The 20,358-nt window shown below is 48.3% G+C and overlaps 1 protein-coding gene across 1 annotated transcript; it reads left to right on the forward strand.

Moving 5' to 3' along the window:
- Positions 1 to 5,871: 5,871 nt before the first annotated feature.
- DMRT3 (doublesex and mab-3 related transcription factor 3) lies at positions 5,872 to 19,984 on the forward strand. The gene is made up of 2 exons (XM_004459390.2): positions 5,872 to 6,328; positions 19,020 to 19,984. Exons 1-2 carry the CDS (start codon positions 5,872 to 5,874, stop codon positions 19,982 to 19,984), a joined length of 1,422 nt encoding a protein of 473 aa, XP_004459447.2.
- The last annotated feature ends 374 nt before the right edge of the window (positions 19,985 to 20,358 follow it).

Below are 20,358 nucleotides of genomic sequence, written 5' to 3' on the forward strand. Positions count from 1 at the left end.
GCCCCTGGTAACCCATCTCACCCCACCCCACCCTTCCCGCTCCTCTGGCAGTCGCTGCCCTCGCATCAGAGACCCACTGCTGCAAGAGCCTCGACTGGGCGGCAGGCCCTGCGCGGCTAGGCTGGAGTCGCGGGGTGGGGGGGTGGGGGGGGGACCGCCCTGGGGGCCCTTGGCGTCCTGGGGGGTACTGTCGCCTCCTGCTGCCATTACCACGTTGGTACCCGTAGCGGAGCCCCCTCCGCAACCCACGCACAAAGACTGAAATCGGGGCCAGGCCCAGGGGCGCCCCTCCCTCCCCCCCCCCCCCCCCCCCCCGCGTGGAAACAAGACTATTGCCCTGGCAAAACATCGAGCCCCGCCCGGGCTTTCCAAGAATTGAAGCGTTGAACTAGTTTCCCACATACACAATATATATTACGCCGCATCTTCGCGCTGTGCACCGAGTCGTTTTAACAGCGCGAGTTAACAAAATAACCCAGAAGGGCAGCCTGTTGCGGCAGGGGCTGTTTTCCTTGACTGCCCTGCTTGGCCTCTTCTGTCCGCCGGGCAGGGGTCGTGGCTGCGCGCGCGCCGCCGCCCGCCTGGGAAGTTTGAACGAGAACTCGCACTGGACCCCCCTCTCCTTTCTCCCACTGCGCGCACGCGAACAAGGCCCGAGGCCCTGCGCCCACCGCGGGGGCCGGGCGGCTTTGAGGCTCTGCGACTGCCGCCTTTCCAAGACACCTCCTCACCCGCGTCCCCCCGTGGAAACGCAGACGGGCCTTTTACTCAGTCACCCCCTTTCCTTCCGGGAAACAACCAGCAAACTTTTCTACAGTTCAAAGCCGCGGCAAGGACTGCTGGAGAGGGCCGGGACGAAGGACTGAGGAGGGGACTGAGGAGGGGACTGGGGCGGGGGGGCGGGGCGCTGGCGGGAGGGGCGGGGCCCCCGCGCCCCGGAAGTCTTACGAGGCGGAGGCTCGCTCGCGATCTAAGTGAATGGAGTCCTAGCCCAGACTCGGTCCGGGAGGGGCACCCACAGTGCAGAGGCGCCGCCTCGTTCCTGCCTGGGCGCGTCGCGTCCACTTTCCGTGGGGTTTCGGTGCGAGCAACACCGGCTGGGGGGCTGGTGACGCGGCTTGGCGATTGCCCTGTTTATCCCCGCGCGCCTTGCACAGAGCCGAATCCCCGACTTTTGCCCGCTTTCCCCGGTGGGGCTTTGTTCGGGGAACCGGGGGGCGGCGGCAGAGTGCTATCTGGGCGAGTAACTCCTCCTGGAGAACACCACTTCGGGGAAAAGAGATTTCCCTTGTCCCACTGTTGCTCAAATCACCTAAGGCGATTTCCTCAGACTTCTTTTGGTCTTGTTTCTTCCATTTTAAAGTAGTAAGGGAAAAACAATCTTAAACTCTTTTAAGGTCGACACAGCTCTCGTTTTATCTGGGAGGATAGAGTTGATCTTTTCTTTTGCAGAGAAGGAAGACCGGCTCGTGCATTTTTCACGTGCCCGGACGCCCTCGGTCCGAGCGGCTCCGGGCGCCCCTCGCGCTCGCTCTGGTGTGCAGGGCCACCGCCCAGAACTCCCAGGACAGAGTACGCAGCAGGGCAGCCCGAAAGACCAGGGCAGGGGACGCTCCCGCTCCAGTCCGAGGCCATACGGTGAGGCCCGAGCTTAAGCAAAGCGGGAGCGATATCCCAATACCATCGCAGAGTGGGGACAGGAGCGGTCTTGGGTCGGGGATGGGTCTGAGAAATCTGCACAGGCGAGAGCTGTAGCTGACCCTAGATTGAAGAGTTTGAGAACCTAAAGCGTGGAGCGGCGCCTGCCGGGTCTGCACAGGGCCCGCCGAGTCACAAGTGGTTCTGTGCTGATGATTTGCTCCAAAAGGTCTCCGACGCTAGGGATCTGGAGCAGACGTCGTCCACTGCAATTCGTCTCTCGGACTTCCAAAATGGTGTGGGGACATGGCCTCCCAAGACTGTCCTACTCAGCGGCGCCCCCGGAGCCTTCCCGGCGCAGGTTCAGTCTCTCCCAGCCTTGCTCGGCCTCTCCACCCCACGCAAGGGGGAGAATAGCTTCGGGGTGCGTAAAAGTCTCCCCCCAATTAATTGAGGGAGGACAATGTCACATCAAGAAGCCGATTGCTGGTCGCTCCACTGTATGGTTAGGCGTTTCCCCTTTTCAGTTTGAAGATGGCCAAGAGGCACTGGCAGGGCGAGAACCGAGTTCCCGGGCAGAGAAAAGGCAGGCAGGTTTCCTGCCTTTACAGAGGTTTTTGGCACACCCAGGTTCCCAGCATCTGCCTCCACCAGCGTCATCTTGGTCGCGATTAAAACTGCAGAATAACTCTTACCTGCCCCTCCATGAGAATCCTTCAAACAAATCCAGCATACAAAAATGTATGGATGTGCCATGCATCCAGGATAATATGAAACTGTCCTTTTGATTAAGTCTAACTTGGGGTGGGGGTGAGTGTTGGAGGGCAACTACCAGGACTCCCAGATTTCGACTCAGAACATTTTCACTTTCTTAGCAAGGGCACGTGCATCTGAGCTTTTAGATATACATTCTGTGTGTGTGAAGAGAAAGAACCACAAACGCACAATATCTTTCACCATTTCGCTCTTAATACCTGTCACAATTCTACTCGCTTTATTGTGGTTTGAACACATACGCACACCCCAGAGGACAGCGTGCAAGTGGATCCATTTTAGTGAGGTTACATTTGCTTGTAATCCTTCCTCCCCCCCTTTCCAATTTCTTTGATGATTTTTCCCATAAGTGTATAAGCTGCCGGGACTTAGTAAGAAGCAGGCTGCTCCACCTAAATGTTATTCGGACCATATGCTTTCTACATTCATTCCCGCTCCTGCTTTTCTTCTCCCTGCTAACTGCTAACACGTTATAGTCACCTTGAAATTTCCTCTGCTATTTTCCAATTAAAAGCTTAATAGCCCTGGAAACGGAGTTCATGTGGTGAAGTTTACCATAGCCCCTTGTTCTGAAAGGCTTTCTGCTGGGATCCCATTATGTGCTTGAATAAACCCTTTCTGCAAAGAGAAATGGGACTCGGGTTTGTCAGGTGTTGGGTTACAATAGACTTTGAGGCAGGGGACATTTTACCAACATAAATACAAACCTGTCCCTATAGGGAGATGTTGTCAAATACTGGGATATGGAAAACATTCCCATCAAATATGAGAAAAGGATTACTGCGCTATATCAAATGAGTATTTCGATCTCAGCCTCCGATGTGCACTGGAGTGAAACGGGGGCCCCGGGACCAAATAATGCCAGACTGTTTGAATGGCAAAGGGATAGGGTGGCTAGGTGACCGAGAGAGGAAAGGGGGTCGCCTTGGTAGTGGGAATACCCCTCCCCAAACCTGGTGCAAGGCTGTCTACTGCTTTTCTTTAAAAAGCCCTTTATTCCCAGGTTTTTGTATTCCCTCGTTTCGCTGACAATCAATTGGAGAAAATCGGGAGAAATTCGGCTTTGAAAAATGTCCGTAGTCCCCGCGTTCCCAGAGACCCGGAGATAGCAGCGCGAAGGTTTCCAGATTCGGTGTCATTCGCTGCCCTCTAAATCTCCCGTCACGTGAGGCGACTGGCTGCTAGCACCGCGCTTCCCCGCCTCGAGCCCTCGGGGCTGTGGGTGACCTCTGCCTCCCGTCCCGAGAGTTTGAGAAGTTCCTTCCAGCTGTAGTGTTTCGGGGCTTGTTTTTTCTAGCGGAGGTTGGAAGGAGTGGAGGGTAGTGGAGGGAAGCACGAAGAGGCAAGGCCAAGAGATTCGTGTGCGCAAGGCGCCGGGGAGATCCCGGCCCGGGGTGCCGGGGGTGCCCTGCGGTGGAGCCGGAAGTCTGCGAGTCCTGCGCGGCCTTCCGCGAGGCCTCCCAGGGTTAGGACTCAAGGGCAAGGGCTTCCTGCCCACGGCCTACTAAGACAACCCGCGGTGACCCCCGACTCCCGCACACTTCGGAAACGGGGCGTGGGGGACAGCGAAGGGCTTCAACAGAAACGCGCACAACTGGGTTCCCTTTTACACTCTTCTCCCCGAATCCCCCTCTAGGCTGCCGGAGCGCCTGGCCGTGCTGTACTTGAATTCACAGCAAACGCAGAGGAGCATTTTCGTATTGCCTGCTTGCTTCCTGGGTAGTGTAGAAAAAAGCGACCTCCCCGCGGGGACAAGGGCCGTGGTGCAGAGAAACAGCCAGGCATTGCAGCGGACTCATCTACGCCAACGTCTCTCAGGGTCTGCTCCGAGAGCTTGCGGACCCACGGCTCAGGGCTTACACCATCCCCCTCGCACAGAGCCGTTTTACTGCTTAGCTCCGACTGTATCCACCTGTTTTGTTTGGGGTGACGTCGGGATGGGCTATAGCTGTCGCTGTGATTTTGTCGCGGTACTCTGCATTGAGTCAAACTGGATACCCGTAGTTTAGAAACTCGAAAATAGCAGTCTACTAAAAGTACGCCGTCACCCGGTGCAAGGGCCCCTTCCCGCCCACACCTAGAGAGCTTCCGGGGAGCGGGTGGTGGTGGTGGCCCTATGCCTTATCCATAATTAATTGGCAGTCCCTGGGCTTTGGATCTGAAGCTAGCTCTCTGCTTGATAGTTCATTGGCTGTTGGGGAGAGGAGTGATCATATCCGGGAACTTTACCGGAGCTAAAGCTATGCCTCCCACTGCTCTCTGAAAGTTTTAGACCCAGCACTTAGCAAACGCCCTGCTAGCACTTTCCCGGACTGCACACGCAGACTGTTTTGTATTAAAACACGGGGTTGAGGAGAGAGAAAACCAGTGTCGGGGGTATTTGGGGGCCTATTTCCCCCTTTGAAATAGCCAGAAAAACGGGTTGTCATCCTTGGGCTGGCAGATTTCCGAATACATTAATTTTCTTCTACAGCAGCAAAAGAAAAAAAAATGTGTTGCAAAAGGAAATCAAGAAAAAGCCAAACTTTCCCGAACCAATACCACCCCCCACCCTTACTCCACCCCGCCTTGGCCGGGCCTGGCTCTTTCCAGTTTATAACCCCATCGGCCCGCGCCGGGTCCCGGGTGTCCCCGGAAAGCTCCGGTACGCTCTGTTCCTCGGTCCTAGCGGAGCCGGGTTTCCGTGGCCAAGTGTATGGATAAAAGGCGGCCTCGGCCTCTGTGCCGCCAAATCAGGCCTGGAGGGAAGGCGAGGGAGGGGAGCGAGCGGGAGCGCACCCCCACCCTCGCCGGTCCTCCCCTTCCCCGCCCCACGTGCGCCGCCGCGACCCCGAGCGCCGCAGTCCCTCCCGCCGTTGGCTGGGGAAGCGGAGGGCTTGGAGGTGGGGGCTGTGAGCGCCCCCGCGACAGTGGCCAGGCGGCAGGTGGCAAGGAAGGTGAAGTGCAGGGACCCGGGGGCGCGAGAGGGAAGGAAGAAAGAAGGCGTGGGGTGGGGTGGGGAATGCAAGGAGACTGGGACCCCGGGGGTGGGGGTGGCGGTGGGAGGGAGGAGGGGTGGGGGGAAGGCGGCGGAGGAGGTGTCGGGCCAGGAAAGCGCGCAAGGGCGCTGCAGACGAGCTGCCTCAGACCTTAACCAGAGCTCTCGCCGGCTCCTTGCAGCCGCCGCAGCGCCTCGGCGAGGGAGGACGCGCGGGCCGGGCTGCGCGCCCAAAGCAGCGACCGGCGGAGACTCGGCCGGCTTGGGGATTCGTGGGCCCGAGCCGGGAGCCCAAGCTGCGAAAGCCGCGGGAGGAACGGCCGTGGCACCTTCTGCCGTCCCGAAGTGCGCGTGGCCGCCAGAGCTGCGGGACCGAGGACCGCAAGGAAGCGCGGCCCTGAGCGAAACTCTTAACCCGGCCGTCCAGCGCCCCCTGGCCCGCTCTCGCAGCCCGCCCGCCAGCTTTTCCGGGAGCCCGGGGCATGAACGGCTACGGCTCCCCCTACCTGTACATGGGCGGCCCGGTGTCGCAGCCGCCGCGGGCGCCCTTGCAGCGCACGCCCAAGTGCGCGCGCTGCCGCAACCACGGCGTGCTGTCCTGGCTCAAGGGCCACAAGCGCTACTGCCGCTTCAAGGACTGCACCTGCGAGAAGTGCATCCTCATCATCGAGCGGCAGCGAGTCATGGCGGCGCAGGTAGCGCTGCGCCGGCAACAGGCCAACGAGAGCCTGGAGAGCCTCATCCCGGACTCGCTGCGGGCCCTGCCGGGGCCTCCGCCGCCCGGGGACGCCGCCGCCCCGCAGCCGCCGCCGACTTCGCAGTCATCCCAGCCGCCGCCGCCACCGCCGCGCCCTGCTGCTGAGTTGGCGGCGGCAGCCGCGCTGCGTTGGGCCGCCGAGCCCCAGCCCGGAGTGCTGCAGGCGCAGCTCCCCAAACCAGGTAAGAGCGCCCGCGGCGCGGGGAGCCGGGCCGGCCGCGAGCGCAGCTTCAGAGCGCCTGCTGTGGTTCTACTAGGGAGACCCAGAGGCCAAGTTGGGGACGTTGGCCTGACGGGGCTATTCCCCGCAACCCTTGCCCCGCCGGTTCTTAATCTCCGGGCAGAAACCGGCCTTGAGTCTGGACTGCGCGCAGGTGGAACCCAGGCGTCCACGGGGAAAGCTCCTCCAGCGAGCCACACGGTGAGAATGTGCATCCGGGTCGCAAAAAGCCTGCCCTAGGTTAAAGACAAAAAGTATAAACTTAAGCCAATAAATAAAGGGGGCAAGAAATGACTAAATTAAAACCCGTGCGCGCGCATACGCACGCACAGCACCGTGCGTCTGGGTTTCCTAGGCTGCGCCGTTTTTAGAGTGTCTCACATTTGGAGATGGGGACCCAGTGGCGTCAGGAAGGAACTGAGGCCCAACGTTTGGCTGAATCAGAGCTGGGCGTGAGACTGGTGCCCGCTGCCTGTTGGCCCAGGCGAATCGGAGTAAGGACCCACCGGTATCTCCAACGTGAGTGAACCCGAACCCTTTCTTGGGGGTACTCTGTGGCCTTCAGCCTCTTGAAAGATTTGGTGAAAGAAGCCCCTGCTGATTGATAGTAAAAAGGTCCCGCAACTAAGGCTGAGAACAGAGTTGGAAGATCAAGTCCCGCCCTGAGTCAACTCCCTTTGCAGAACCACTCAGGGTTCTGTTCCCTAGGCCACCCTCAGCTGTCCTTGTGGTTCAAAGGAAAAACACAAACTATCTGTAAGTGAGGAAGGCCACCTCGGGAAAGCTCTTTTGTGAGTTCTAGGTGGACCTGGTCCTCAGATTGCTAAATCGAAGGTTTGGAGCAAAAGCTCTCTTGCCTCCCCTTCCGTCCTCCTCTCCTTTTCTCTCTCCTCTCCAGTGCTCTAGAGATGGCCGTTCTGCCCTGGAGGTGAGCAGATTCAGGCACCCCCACACCTTCCTTCTGTTTCACTCCTATTGGCCTCCTGGCCCTGGCAGGCACCAGTTAAATCTCCTTCCTTCTGGGAAATTTCTGGCCTGCCTAGCCCAAGGATTTGGTTTTTGATTTTTGGAAATCAGTGGGCATGTGTTTCCCTTTCTGTGGGACAAAATATAGGAAGAAAAAAAAAAAGGTCCGACTTCTCAGGGAGGGGATTAGGGGCATATAGGAATTAAGAGAAGGAAGGTCTATAACCCTCCTGTAGGTAGACCTGAGGTAGACAATACTGCCTTCCCATCCCCCTATACCCCTAAAAAGACCAGTACCCCTGACTGCTGGAAAAACTGTTGCTGTTGCGGGGAGCTGGGGAAATACAATTGAGTTGATATAGTGTGGAAGGTACAGACTACTGTGGACAGTTTATGTGAAGAACAGACCTCAGTATTTTAAGGTTAGAAGAGTATTTACTGAACAGGGATTTTGTGGTATATAATCCAAGATACGATGAAAGCATTTCCCTGGGTAATGTCCCCCACTTAACTCTCATTTGTCTGCCTCATCTCTCCATATTTATGAATTTGCCTCAGAGGAATTGGAGGGGGGAGAAGTGTTTTGCTTTTTCTCCTTTAGGTTAGATGAGAACAATTAACCAGGAGAGTTTGGTTTCTTCTCTAGAAGTTGATCTGTGCCAGTAACTTTTCTTAATCTTTCTGTTTCCAGTTTCCCTGGCTGCATTTCCCCCAGGATCAGGGCATGAGAGCAAGTTAGTGGCAGAGGTAGCGTTTTGCAGTAGCCACCTGCCAAGTGGTGCCCTGTAACTGGGTATTGGGTTCGGGGGGTCTTTGTCCAAAAGGGGATTCCTTTCTCATCTTGTGCTTTTCAGACCATCCTTTGGGAAGGCCAAAGATCATGAATACAAAACCAAAACCAACCCCAGGATGGGGGCAGTGAGGGAAGGCAAGAGCGTAGAGTAGCAGCTACTACAGCAGGAGGAATACATGCTTTGGGGGAATGAAAAGGGGAGAATGATTTCAGCAGACAAACCACCAAGTATTCAGGTATAGTCTGAGCCTCCAAATTGAAAACAAGTAATTGCAAGGAAGGAATAGGGTTTACCAGAAGGAGAGGCTGGACCGATGCCTTTGGGGGAGTGAACCATCAGGAACCTAGGGCTGGCCACGCCCGCATACCTTGCACTTTCATTTACACAATTTTTGTTTTCTTCCTTCTATTGGCTCAACTCCATAATTCCATTTAAAAAAAAAAAAGCCAACCACCAATGCAATGGTGGAGGGGAGAGGGGAGGGCAGGAAAAGAACAGATCCTTGTTTTTCATTAGGAAGACAAACGGATCAGTTCTTAGCAATGCTTTGTAAGGACAAAGTCCATTTGACTTTTAAAGGAGAGAAAACTGCTTGGATGAGAGTGCATGTTGCTATATGCAGTAAATATTTTTGTGGTTGTTCTTATTGTGTACTTGTGTGTAACATTGCATGCATATTTGGAAGCATATGAGATACTTCTGGATGCCTAGATTACTACACATAGACATGTCGAGAGGAGGGGAAGTTCTACTTGAATGTCAAAACTACACATATAGTAAATACATAGACTATTAGGAATATCTAAGTATCTGCCTTGGCAAATCACAAATCTGCTTTGGCAGATTGGTTTCTTTGTGAACTAAAAAATGCGGCTGGCCCTTTTGCAGGATAAAGGATCCATAAAGTACATAGCTATGGAGAATGAATCCCCCTCCCCTCTTGGATACAAATGCAGGTGCATAAACTCACAGAGTCTTTTTTCCTCTCCAGAAATCTTTGAGAAAAGTACAAGCCTGCAAGAAAAGTGTTTGCCAGGCACTGGTGGAGAAAAACCACCCTGTTTAGGGAGTGTCAAATTAACACCAAAACTCAGTTTTGTAGCTGCAGGAAATCTCTTTCCCAAATTTTGCTTCAGATCCTTTAAATGAATGGGCATTATTTTATTTAACCACATAGAATGTTGACCATGCCTTTCAATGGGGCAGTGGGTTTCAAGGAAAAATGTCCTTTTCTAATGGTTGTTACTTCTAGCTATTGGTTGAAGGGTTCTTTTTTCTTGTTTCAATGTAAATGTCTTGGTTATCATCTGTCATTGGCCTGGAATTATTAGATTTGATTGAGCGAAAAATTCTAATTTAAGCTTCTTTATCTATATAAACTGTTTAATTCACTTATTTTCCCCCTAAATTCCCTTGCCTCCCCTCCTCCCATGAAAATATCATCGGAAGCATGAAAATCTTTCAGCTGTTGGTATATCTGAATCAGCAGCCTCAACCAGCTAAGCCAGCCTTTCAGTATGTGTGCTCAAGAGCTGAGGGAAGTTAAGGGTCACAGCCAAGGTGAGAAGCTGAAGTTACATTCCAGGGCTGCTGCTCCCTTCCTCCACCCTCAACTTGTTCCTCCAGGAGAGTCTTCTGGGCCTTGGCAGGTTGTGGTGCTCAGAGAGGAAAGATCTGTGGATATAAGGATACACACGGACACAAGTTCTTTAAAATGTTTTTAAAGGGAAAAGAAATCGAAAACATCATTTTTGGTCAGAAAAAGGAGTGTAGGAACAAACGGGAATTTCTTATTTCTTTCTTCTGAAAAGGTGTGAACAAGAGAACTGTAGGGAGAGAAGTTACGAGATTTGGGGAAACTGCCTTATTTTATTTCACTTCCTGTCCTGCAACACCCACCCCACCCCCTGCATCTTTGTCCTTGCTACCTCCAGCTTCAATGGGTCCTGACCAGACTGCTTCCTTAGGTTTTATTTTATTTAGTTAAATTTTTAAAAAGAACCACCTGCAAGTGCAATGACTGTTACTGGAACACACCTCTAGGCCAGGACGGGAAACCGTATGTGCCAGGAGGGAATGAAAAAGTGAAAGACTTTCAGAAGTCATTCACGACCTGCGTGCGACCATGAATTTAAAAATGCGGTCTTGTATTAAGAGAGCTTGAGTTAGGGCAAGGGGCCTGAGTCAGGGCTAGCGGCCTGGCTCTGCTATTGCCCTTAAGAAACAAACGGAAAGGAATAAAGGATACTACTGATCTCTTCTAAAAATTGCGGCAGGCAGCGCCGGCCCCTGGAGTGGGATGCCGGGGACATTCCCAGCTCCAGGCCTTTACCACCCGTGCTGGGTGATTCACGCGCCTTGCTCCCTGCGCCACGCGGGTAGTGGAGGGCCGTGTGCGGGGGCAGTTAGTTGGGGACTGAGACCTGGGGCGCGGGACCTTTTCTGCCGGAGCGGAGAATCCCCTAGAGGAGGGAACCCCGTGATGGCTGGCGCGCGGCTCCCCTGCGAATGGACTGGGTTTTCATCCCTCAACTGGACAATTGTCCCTTCGGAGTGGAGAATCCCCTAGAGGAGGGAACCCCGTGATGGCTGGCGCGCGGCTCCCCTGCGAATGGACTGGGTTTTCATCCCTCAACTGGACAATTGTCCCTTTGCTCTGGTACGGGGAAGACGCCGGCTCCCGCGCCTGCCCTTGCCTTCTGCGCTGCGGCTTCGGGCTAGGCCTCCGCGCGCGCCCTGCGGGGTCCAGGCTCTGTCCCGCCATCGCTCGCTTCTGGTGACCCTCGCCGCCGGGCGCGGAGGAGCGGAGCGCGGCATGGGTGGCTTTCGGCGCTTTCCCCCTGAGCCGCCTGTTCCTCCCCAGCCTGCTCCCAAGCTTCCCTACCCTCGCTGTGCAAAGGCAGGGGGCCCCGACTCGGGTTGCCAGATTTCGCAAAAACAAAACAAAACAAAAACCCCAAATAAAGCAGGGCGCCCTAAATTGCAGGGGGCATACTGATGCCACAAGTTATTCGTGGTTTATTTGAAATTCGACTTCAACTGGGAGTCCTGCTGGTTTATCTGGCAACCCTAGGCCCAGAGGTCTTCCGGTCCAGCTCGGATCCTCCAATCGAACCGGCCCCGAGGGGGCGGGGACGCTGGTGCGCGTCTCCCAGCTTCTTTCTCTCGGTGGAGCCAGAGCTGTCCCGGGTGGGCATCGGAGGGGCGCTGGTGTCCATCTTGTGTATCGAAGGACAGGGCTGGCAGGAGAAATGAGAGCCTTTTCAGTCTAGAAACCCGAGTTCCCCCGCGGTGCAGAACAGAAACACCGCCCCCCTCCCGCCCCCTGCGTACACTCCCTGGGGTTATAAATCTGGCCGATAGCCGTGCTCTTGACTCGCACAACCAACTTTTCTTTTCCCTGATGGATGAACTCCGGGGTTTAAAAGATTACAGTAATCACAGGAGGACAGTGTAAATCGAATCTGATAGCAATAACTTTCGGGGAAGGTCAGGCTCAAGTGAAATGTTACCAAGCAACAGGCATTTTGTTTGCAAAATACAATCAAAGAGCATCGATGAGAAATTCTTCGCGGCAGCCAGTCAGCACTTTCTGGTAACAGCTTTACAGAGGAAAAGGGAGTAAATCTTCATAAATCAAAGGCCCCAGCGGTCTTGGAGAAATGTTGCACTTCTTGATCGGGAGGACGTAGCCCAGTAAAAATCCATTTGCCTGCTTGCCCGCCTTCCCTTTCCATCTCCTTCCTTTCTCTTGCTGCCCTCCTTCTCTTCCTGCTTTCTTCCTTTCTTTTGCCCTTTAACCTGTTGCAGCCCCAAAGGCCTTAGCTACTCAGGCGACTGAAACTCCCTGTCTCCCCATGTACTGTTGGCAAGTGGGCAGAGAGCTGGGGCATGCATAGGAACTCGGGCAGTGATCTGGGGACTGAGTGGTAGCACTGGTCATCAGGGTTCCACCATCTGCAGGTGTAAGTCATGTCACTCCTCAGAAGACCGTCATCACTTAGTGGGTCATCGCCTTGTCAGAGCAGACTACTGGTGTCTTAAAAAACTAAGGGGAAACTGAAACAACTAAGTTGGGGTTATTTCTCCCCTTCATTTTGTTATAAATTTAATTAGTATAAAAAAATAAGCATGGCAACTACAGAATAACAAGGATATATATTATAGAAAATTTAATACTCAGAATGTTCTTTATAGAATCTCTTTATAATCTCTTTTTTAAAATTTAATAATGTATTTTACTTAGCCCAATATAGCCAAAAGATTATCATTTTGACATGTGATCAATATGAAAATTATTCATGACATATTTTACAATATTTTTTCATACCAAGTCTTCAAAAGGCAATGCGTATTTTACACTTACAGCACATCTCAATTTGGACCACATTTCAGCTGTTCAATAAGCACATGTGGTTCGTGGCTACTGTATTGAACAGCACAGCTCTAGAGTAAACTTAAGCACATTAAAATTTGAGAAACACTCAACAATAGGGGTTTCAAAGAAGTTTCTAGAACCTCAAGAATATCAATGCATGCTTGCCTTATTCAATTTTCTGAAGAAGAAAAATATTCAGGTCAAAAACTTCATTTCTTTCATCAAATATATAGAAAATATGTTTTGTTTTTATGTTTTATAAATGTGAACCAAAGGAGTTATTACAGAGGCAGCAAGTTAATGTCACTCAAGTGAGAATTTGTTATGAACATTCAATCTCTCTCTGTCTGCCCAACATTTACTTAATAGTGTGACCTTTCTTAGGTCTTGATTTCCACCTCTATGATGTGAACAAAGCCATAAACTGTCCTCACCAGGATGCATATGTCTTTTGATTCCAGTGATATTAGGCAGACATAAATTTAACAAATCTGGAATCAGTGTTCTGCTTTTCTCCACTCAGTATTACTTTGTTTAGTTCAGTATGCCTAGCTGTAGCAGTCTTTATATGTGAATGTTTACAGCAATATTCCCTTCAAGAACACAGCATAAGCTGAACAGTTCTTCTCCCTGTTGGCCTTTGAGTTACTTGCTGTCTTTCTCTATAAAATATGTTGATTGAATAGATAAATTTGAAATTTTGCATCAAATTAGTTAAATAAACTGTAAAACTTCTGAGTAACCAACACACTGTACTTTGATCTTTGTATAATCGTAACTAGCATATGCCTGGTGCAGAGTGAGGGATTTAAAGATATTTGTTACATGGATAGATGAATGAACAGCTAGTTGCATTTTTCTAAGTACCAAATAAACATATACGTTTATAGGTAAATGTCCCCCTGCTTCTTGAAAAGTGCCTCCTCCTGAGTCAGAAAGAGGCCAGAACTAAATTTTTGCAAGCAATTTGAGTCCACAGTTGCAAACCATACTTCCTTAAGCCCAACCCTTTCTATACCAATGTCCCTTAAAAATATTGGTCCCAAGAACCATCCTGATCCTTTCACACTTTATTAAGCCAGCATTGTAAATAATTTTTTAAAAAAGCAAAGAATGGGAAAATAATGCAAAGCATGGTTCTTTATTTTTACTTTCCACGGATTTTCCTCCCCGTCAGAAAGAAAAGGAGAGTATGAAGAATGAAATTTATTCTTCTTTGTAGTTCAGGTTTCAACCACTTAGGTTTGTTTTGTTTTTATGATTTTTCACTTCTAGTGTGAGATAAAGATGTTAACAAAAAAATGTAAAAAACTTGTCTCCTGTTAGAATTCTGACTGGGTAACAACGTTCTGTTCTGGAAGCCCCATCCTGTCTGGCTCCCACCTTGCTGTTGCTATAAGATTTGTGTACTTCGAAAATCACCCATTAGGGAACTGTTATTTAGAGGTGTGTTCACTGAAGCTCAAGTGAACAGATGAGGACATGGCGATCGATTCAAAATGCATGACGTTATTTCAAAAGGAAAGAAAAAGTCCAGTGACTTTTGAGCTAGGAAATGTTCTCCTGTATTCCTTTAGCTTTGTGTTTTCATTCTGGATGTAAGATATTTTGTCTTTGTAGATATAATAAGATAGACTGGGTAAAAGCCACCTATTATGTCAGAAAGATTTCCAATTTTTATGTATCTTACAAGAATGATTATTTCACATACTTGGTAGACTTTCTCAAAATGTTTGAAATGATTATAACTTTCTAACAAATTGAATTGCATTTTCACATGGAAAAAATTCTAAAAAAGGTAGATTTTTCAAACTGTAATTTTAGATTAGAAGTCACTTGTGTATGTTCACTTTCTCTCCTTAGTTAAAAGTCTAGTAGCTGTGTTACGGTATATATATTTTTTGAAATTAATAGTAGAGACTCTAATATATTATTCATGGAAAAAATTTCCCACTTACTTGAATATCTACTTCTTTCATAATCCTTTTCTCCAGCAAAGAGTTTATTTCAGGGATGGCTGTATGTCTATATTATGAAAAATATGATATTGAAAAGTGAAAGTGTAGTAAGATTTTCAAAATACTTAGAAGCTTAGCACTAGAAACAACAGATTTTGTCACGTTTAATACCTGATTTGTAATATCAGCTAAAATTAATTTCTTTCTACTTTCTGTCTAGCAGTTTTTGCTTTCTGAATCTACATACTGGTGTAAAAATAATATCAGCTTAAATATGCTCTTCTCTTCATGTTCTAGAAATTAGGGTCTCAGTTTCAAGAAGAAAGAGGGTAAAATGTTTGGAGAGTATTTCCCTTTTCATTTTGTTAGTTGGCAGTTTCACATTTCTCTATCTAGAAAGACCTTTGTGTTTTCAACCAATATGAACAATTTGTAAAGTTGATTTAGGAAAAAATCTGGAGATGTAAAGAAACACCTGTTATTAAGTTACACTTTATCACTGGGCTCAAAACTTGCCCTCTATAATTACTTGTGAAAGTTGGTATTTATAATAGAATAATTTACAATTCTTTTAGTTTAGGCACAGCAGTACAACCAGGACTGGACCCTGTAGTGCCACAGAATTGCAGGGACTGGATATCTGCCCACAGACAGTATTGTTGGGTGAGGAGTTCTTGGTGAAAGGTTAGTCTTCCTTTGTCCAGTTTTGAAACCTCAACAGCCTTGGATGTCGATTGGGGTTCTGCTCATCCATGACTCCTTAGAGGACTTTACACACTGCTCAGGTGCATGAAGCCTGTAGGTATGTCCCACCCGTCGCTTCTTTCAATGTCTTCTGTCTTCCCTTTGAGTACAGTAAAAACAGTGCTGAGCTATTGGTTGGAATGCCCTGGATATGTAGATTTATGATGTCCAGTTAGCTTTTTCTCACTTTTCAGCCACAGCCTGGATCCCCATTTGGAGAGTCTTGATCAGGCCAAAAGCCTGATGAGAAAAATGTGGATGAATCAGCAATATCTACCACCACTGCTTGAGAAGGCACCAGAAGTGCACGCTACACTGGGCTAAGGGTAGCACAAGGCAATGGGAAACTGGCTTTTGCGATTCGGTGCTTACAATTGGTGACCGCACTGGCCCCCCAGAGTCCACTGTGGCCTGTTCTGCAGAACTCAGAAAAAAAGTTACAAAAGTGGAATTTCATATTGTCAGCTTACAATCTTGCCACCCAGTACCAGTTGATTAGGACAGTATTATCCTTTGCCACCTTGAGAAAAAATAGTGTTTTAATAATCATAGTTACCATAGCTGCACATTAGATTACTCAGAACATCATTCTCTAATTGCCCTTTAGCTAAACTTCTGTTCTTTGACTCTCTTTTGGAGCTTGAAACAGTTTCTTGAAGAGTGAATTTGGTTGACAGACATTTTTCTCAAAGGTTTTCAGTATTGGAAGCTCATCCAAGGTAGGGGGGAAGGTACCTGTTAAAATGAGAAGCTATTTTTAGGTTCACACTCTTCTTTTAAGAATAGCTGAGTCTTAATCATTCTAGCTGTGCTTATATACCTTGTCTTCCCAAGAATAACCAGTTGTTTCTCTTGCTTAAAAGAAAACCAAAACCAAAAACAACAAAACCTCACCATCTCCTATGCAACTGTGACACTTGCATGTTTGACACTTAGCAAATCCTGCCGGCTGTGTTCATTTTTCCCCCTGCACACACATCCTTTCTCCCCAACTTGATTATAAATTCCACAAGATTAGGAGCAAGTCTTATACTTCCTGGTATTTCCCACCCTTTATTTTGTTTTGATGAGTATTTTCCATATAACAGACTGAAATACTTGGGATGCTGATAACAGTAGATAATGTAAGCTAAACTTAAAAGAAATCAGAAGACTGTTTAGGCGTACATAGTATTTTATGTCCATATTTTTCTGAGGAGACTGACTTGTTTTCCCCAGGCTCCATTGAGTAAGAGCCAAAATTTTCTATTCTGTGTTCAGTCCAGTGCTGAATTGACATACTGTCACTGTCTACTCATTTTCAAATGTTTAATAATAGAGTAACAACAAAGAGGTATGTATGCAGTCATGAGTCAGGAAAATTTAAATAGGTCTAGCTGATTAGAATGTGAATGTATAGCAGCTTTTTTGCTAGTGTTGTTGTCCTTTAGATCAAGGATATGGAGTTCAAATACCACATTCACTGTGGAGGTGAGAACTGGGTCTCCAGTCCCAAGAAGTTGCAATACAGAATATGTCAAATTTTCTCTAAACAAAATTAGATCTTTAGTGTATCCCAGAGTTGTTACAGAAATCAAATACTGCTGCATCATGTGTGTTAACTACAAAGGAAACCCACTTTGGAACTCTTATATTTTGTACTGAAGAAAGAAGCAACTTCCTTAAAATCCAAATTTGGGATGAAAATTTATATCAGATTTATGATTGAAAGGTGAACTGATACAGTTTAAGAATATTTAAAAATGTATTTATTGGTGTTTGGCCCACATACTTTTTTATTGCTTTGTGAAGAACCAGTGCTTTGTTTTCCAATTATATTTAAGTGCATCTTATTTTAGAAAAGTGTACATAAATGAGCCTTTTATACTTTTAAAATAAACAACAGCAAAAAGGAGGAGATGGTTTCTAGAAGCTGCTTTGATGAAATTTCACCGGCTGAGTATCTATACATAATCAGGTATGCCTGCAGAGAGGGCCACAATGAAGTGATTCAGGGAGGGCAGTAGAAATCACAGGCAAATGATTGTTTACAACTCAACAACTGGGTCATTAATAATTTTCATCTTTAGATCAGTTGCCCTGGCTTTGTATAGACACAGTTAGTAAATGTTTAAAGAAGGATAAAATCAATTTGTGTATATCTGTTTAATCAAGAATTTGTTCCTTTAATATAAAAGTCTGTTAGAATTTACTACCACAAATAAATCAGTTTAACTACTCCCTTTTTGCCTGCTTCACACTGTGGTACTAGCCTTTTTTGGGTAATTTTTTTCCCCACCAAAATGGCTTATTAGCAACTGGTTTACGTCACGGCAAGTCTATGTTTTATTTGGGAAGATTTTTATCCTTCTAATATAATTCAGGAAAGTGTCTTTAAGTACTTCCCATGAACTTTTCTCATAAAATAGTTCGTATAAACACCTACCTCTTGCCACCCTGCAGTCCTGGAGTTAGGAGGTACTGTTTCATTGATGCGTGCAGTTTCACAAACCTTCCCCAGCTGCATCTTTCTTCCTCTCCCACGACCTGTCATACCATCCAGAATTTACAGCCTGGTTTTCCCTGCCTTCTAGTGCAAGTTATAGACAACCAAATGTGCCAGGCCCTCGAGCGGTATTTGTTTTGTCTTAATAATTTCATTTTTTAGAGCAGTTTTAAGTTTACTGAAAAATTGAGCAGGAAGTATAGCATTTATGTATCTATCTCATCTCCTTTCCTTCTCAGTTTCCCCTATTATTAGCACCTTGCCTTAGTGTGGTTCACTTGTTACAATTGATAAACTGATATTGACATATTATTATTAACTCAAGTCTGCAGTTCAAATTAGGACTCAGTCTTCGTGTTGTATAGTTCTGTGGTCTTCAACAAATATATAATGTCGTGTATCCCCCACTGCAGTATTACAGAGATCGGCTTCACGGGCCTGAAAATGCCCTGGCCTCTACCAAATTCTCCCTCCTCCTCTCCTCTCCAACCTCTGGCAACCACCGATCCTTTTACTGCCTCTATTGTCCTGCTTTTTCCAGAATGTTGTATGTTGAAATCATACAGTATGTAGCCTTTTCAGACTGGCTTCTTTCACGTCACAGTGTGCATTTAAAGCTCCTCCTTGTCTTTTCCTGGCTTGGTAGCTCTTTTCAAGTGGCTTTTTAAGAAGGACGTCAATGTATATATATTGCTTTCTTTCACTGCTGCAATGATCTTAATTATATTAATTATGGTACCTGGTAACCTAATGAAACACACTATTACTAGTTCACAAGACATATTTAACACAAAATCAGCCTATGGGAAAAGGCTTTTAAATTTTTAAGATCTCCTATGTGACATTAGCCTTGCTTTAGCTGCTCATGTCTCTAGACTACAACTGGCCATCTCACCTGTGGAAGATGAGCTGGAAGGCAAGCCCTGGGCTCATTTTCCTGTCTTTCCCTGGGCTGTGCTCTTCCACTGTTATTTGCATGTCCCAATTCCTGGAAAGTCACCGAGGCTCTCTAGATTACTTGCTACGAAAGCCACATCTTCTGTGGTTATAGGTATCATGTAGCCATTCCACCTATGACAAACTTCTCTGCGTACAATACTATGAGAAATCACTCTGATTTCTGGATCCTTATTTACAGCTCTCTATTTACTGTTATTTACATTTGCCAGCATCATATTTTGGATTTTTGTTTAAGGCTCGCAGGATTATAGCCCATTGAGATGTCTAGTTTCTCTTAAAGAAAGCCTGTGTAGGACTCTCTCCTGCGCACATCTGTTTGCTTTTATGCACACCAGGGAAGGATTAACTCAGCTGTTCTCTGTTTTCAGATCTGCCTGAAGAACGCCTTGGGGATGGCAGTGCAGCAGACAATACTGAGGCCTTCAGTGACAAGGACACGGACCAGAGGAGCTCCCCAGACGTGGTGAAAAGTAAGAGCTGCTTCACCCCCGACAGCCCTGAGATAGTGTCCGTGGATGAAGGAGGTTACGCCGTCCAGAAAAACGGAGGCGCGGCTGAGAGCCGTGCCGACAGTCCCAAGTACCATGCAGAACAGAATCACCTCCTGATTGAGGGCCCCTCTGGGACCGTTTCTCTGCCCTTCAGCTTGAAAGCCAACAGACCGCCACTCGAAGTGCTAAAAAAAATATTCCCCAACCAGAAGCCAACCGTGCTGGAGTTAATCCTGAAGGGCTGCGGGGGGGACCTGGTGAGCGCCGTGGAAGTCCTCCTCTCCAGCCGATCTTCAGTCCCCGGAGCTGACCGAACTTCTGCAGAGCCCGACAGTCTCGTTCTGCCCTCCAATGGGCACATCTTTGAACATACCTTGAGTTCCTACCCCATCTCCTCTTCGAAGTGGTCTGTGGGGTCGGCCTTTAGGGTCCCAGACACGTTGAGGTTTTCTGCTGACTCTAGTAGTGTTGTGCCCAATCCCTTGGCTGTCCCCCTGCAGCACCCTTTCCCCCAGCCCCCCCGCTACCCTCTGATGCTGAGGAATACTTTGGCAAGAAACCAGTCGAGCCCCTTTTTGCCCAATGATGTCACGCTGTGGAACACCATGACGCTGCAGCAGCAGTACCAGCTGAGGTCGCAATACGTCAGCCCTTTCCCCAGTAACTCTGCCAGCGTCTTCAGGAGCTCGCCCGTGCTCCCCGCGCGCGCCTCAGAAGACCCTCGGATCTCCATTCCTGATGATGGGTGTCCAATTGTGTCAAAGCAGTCCATGTACACCGAGGATGACTATGACGAGAGGTCTGACTCCTCAGACTCTAGAATACTCAACACATCCTCTTAAGGTGGTGCTGTACTGGCTGGGCGGGAACGAGAGGACATTTTCTGTTGAACCCTGGGGCCCCCAGAGAGGCCACATCCTGTGTATACCCTTTCCTTCTGTTTGACAAAGTGACTGTGCTTGAGTCTATACATTAGCAATAAATACATAACTTATTTAATTTCTTGCACTTCAATGGAAAATGCCAAATAGCTCTGCTCTGTGGCTTTAGTGCTGAATGTTTATTGTAAAAGAGAGTCTAACGCTAAGAATAGTCTTAGGAAAGATGGGTCCTCGGAAAATTTATTTTGGGATGTAAAACTGAAGGTCAGCCTTGGGCCTAAACTCAACCTGGAATGTTAAATAAAATAGTATACTTGAATGCAATTTTGTAAAAG

The sequence above is a fragment of the Dasypus novemcinctus genome, chromosome 8 (genome assembly GCF_030445035.2).
Source record: "Dasypus novemcinctus isolate mDasNov1 chromosome 8, mDasNov1.1.hap2, whole genome shotgun sequence".
Classification (NCBI taxonomy): domain Eukaryota; kingdom Metazoa; phylum Chordata; class Mammalia; order Cingulata; family Dasypodidae; genus Dasypus; species Dasypus novemcinctus.

What these genes read in the sequence shown, in the direction of transcription:
- DMRT3 (XM_004459390.2), top strand. Translation starts at nt 5,872, where the DNA reads ATGAACGGCTACGGCTCCCCCTACCTGTACATGGGCGGCCCGGTGTCG. An exon ending in GGCGCAGCTCCCCAAACCAG is followed by an intron (nt 6,329 to 19,019) that starts GTAAGAGCGCCC and finishes CTCTGTTTTCAG; the next exon opens with ATCTGCCTGAAGAACGCCTT.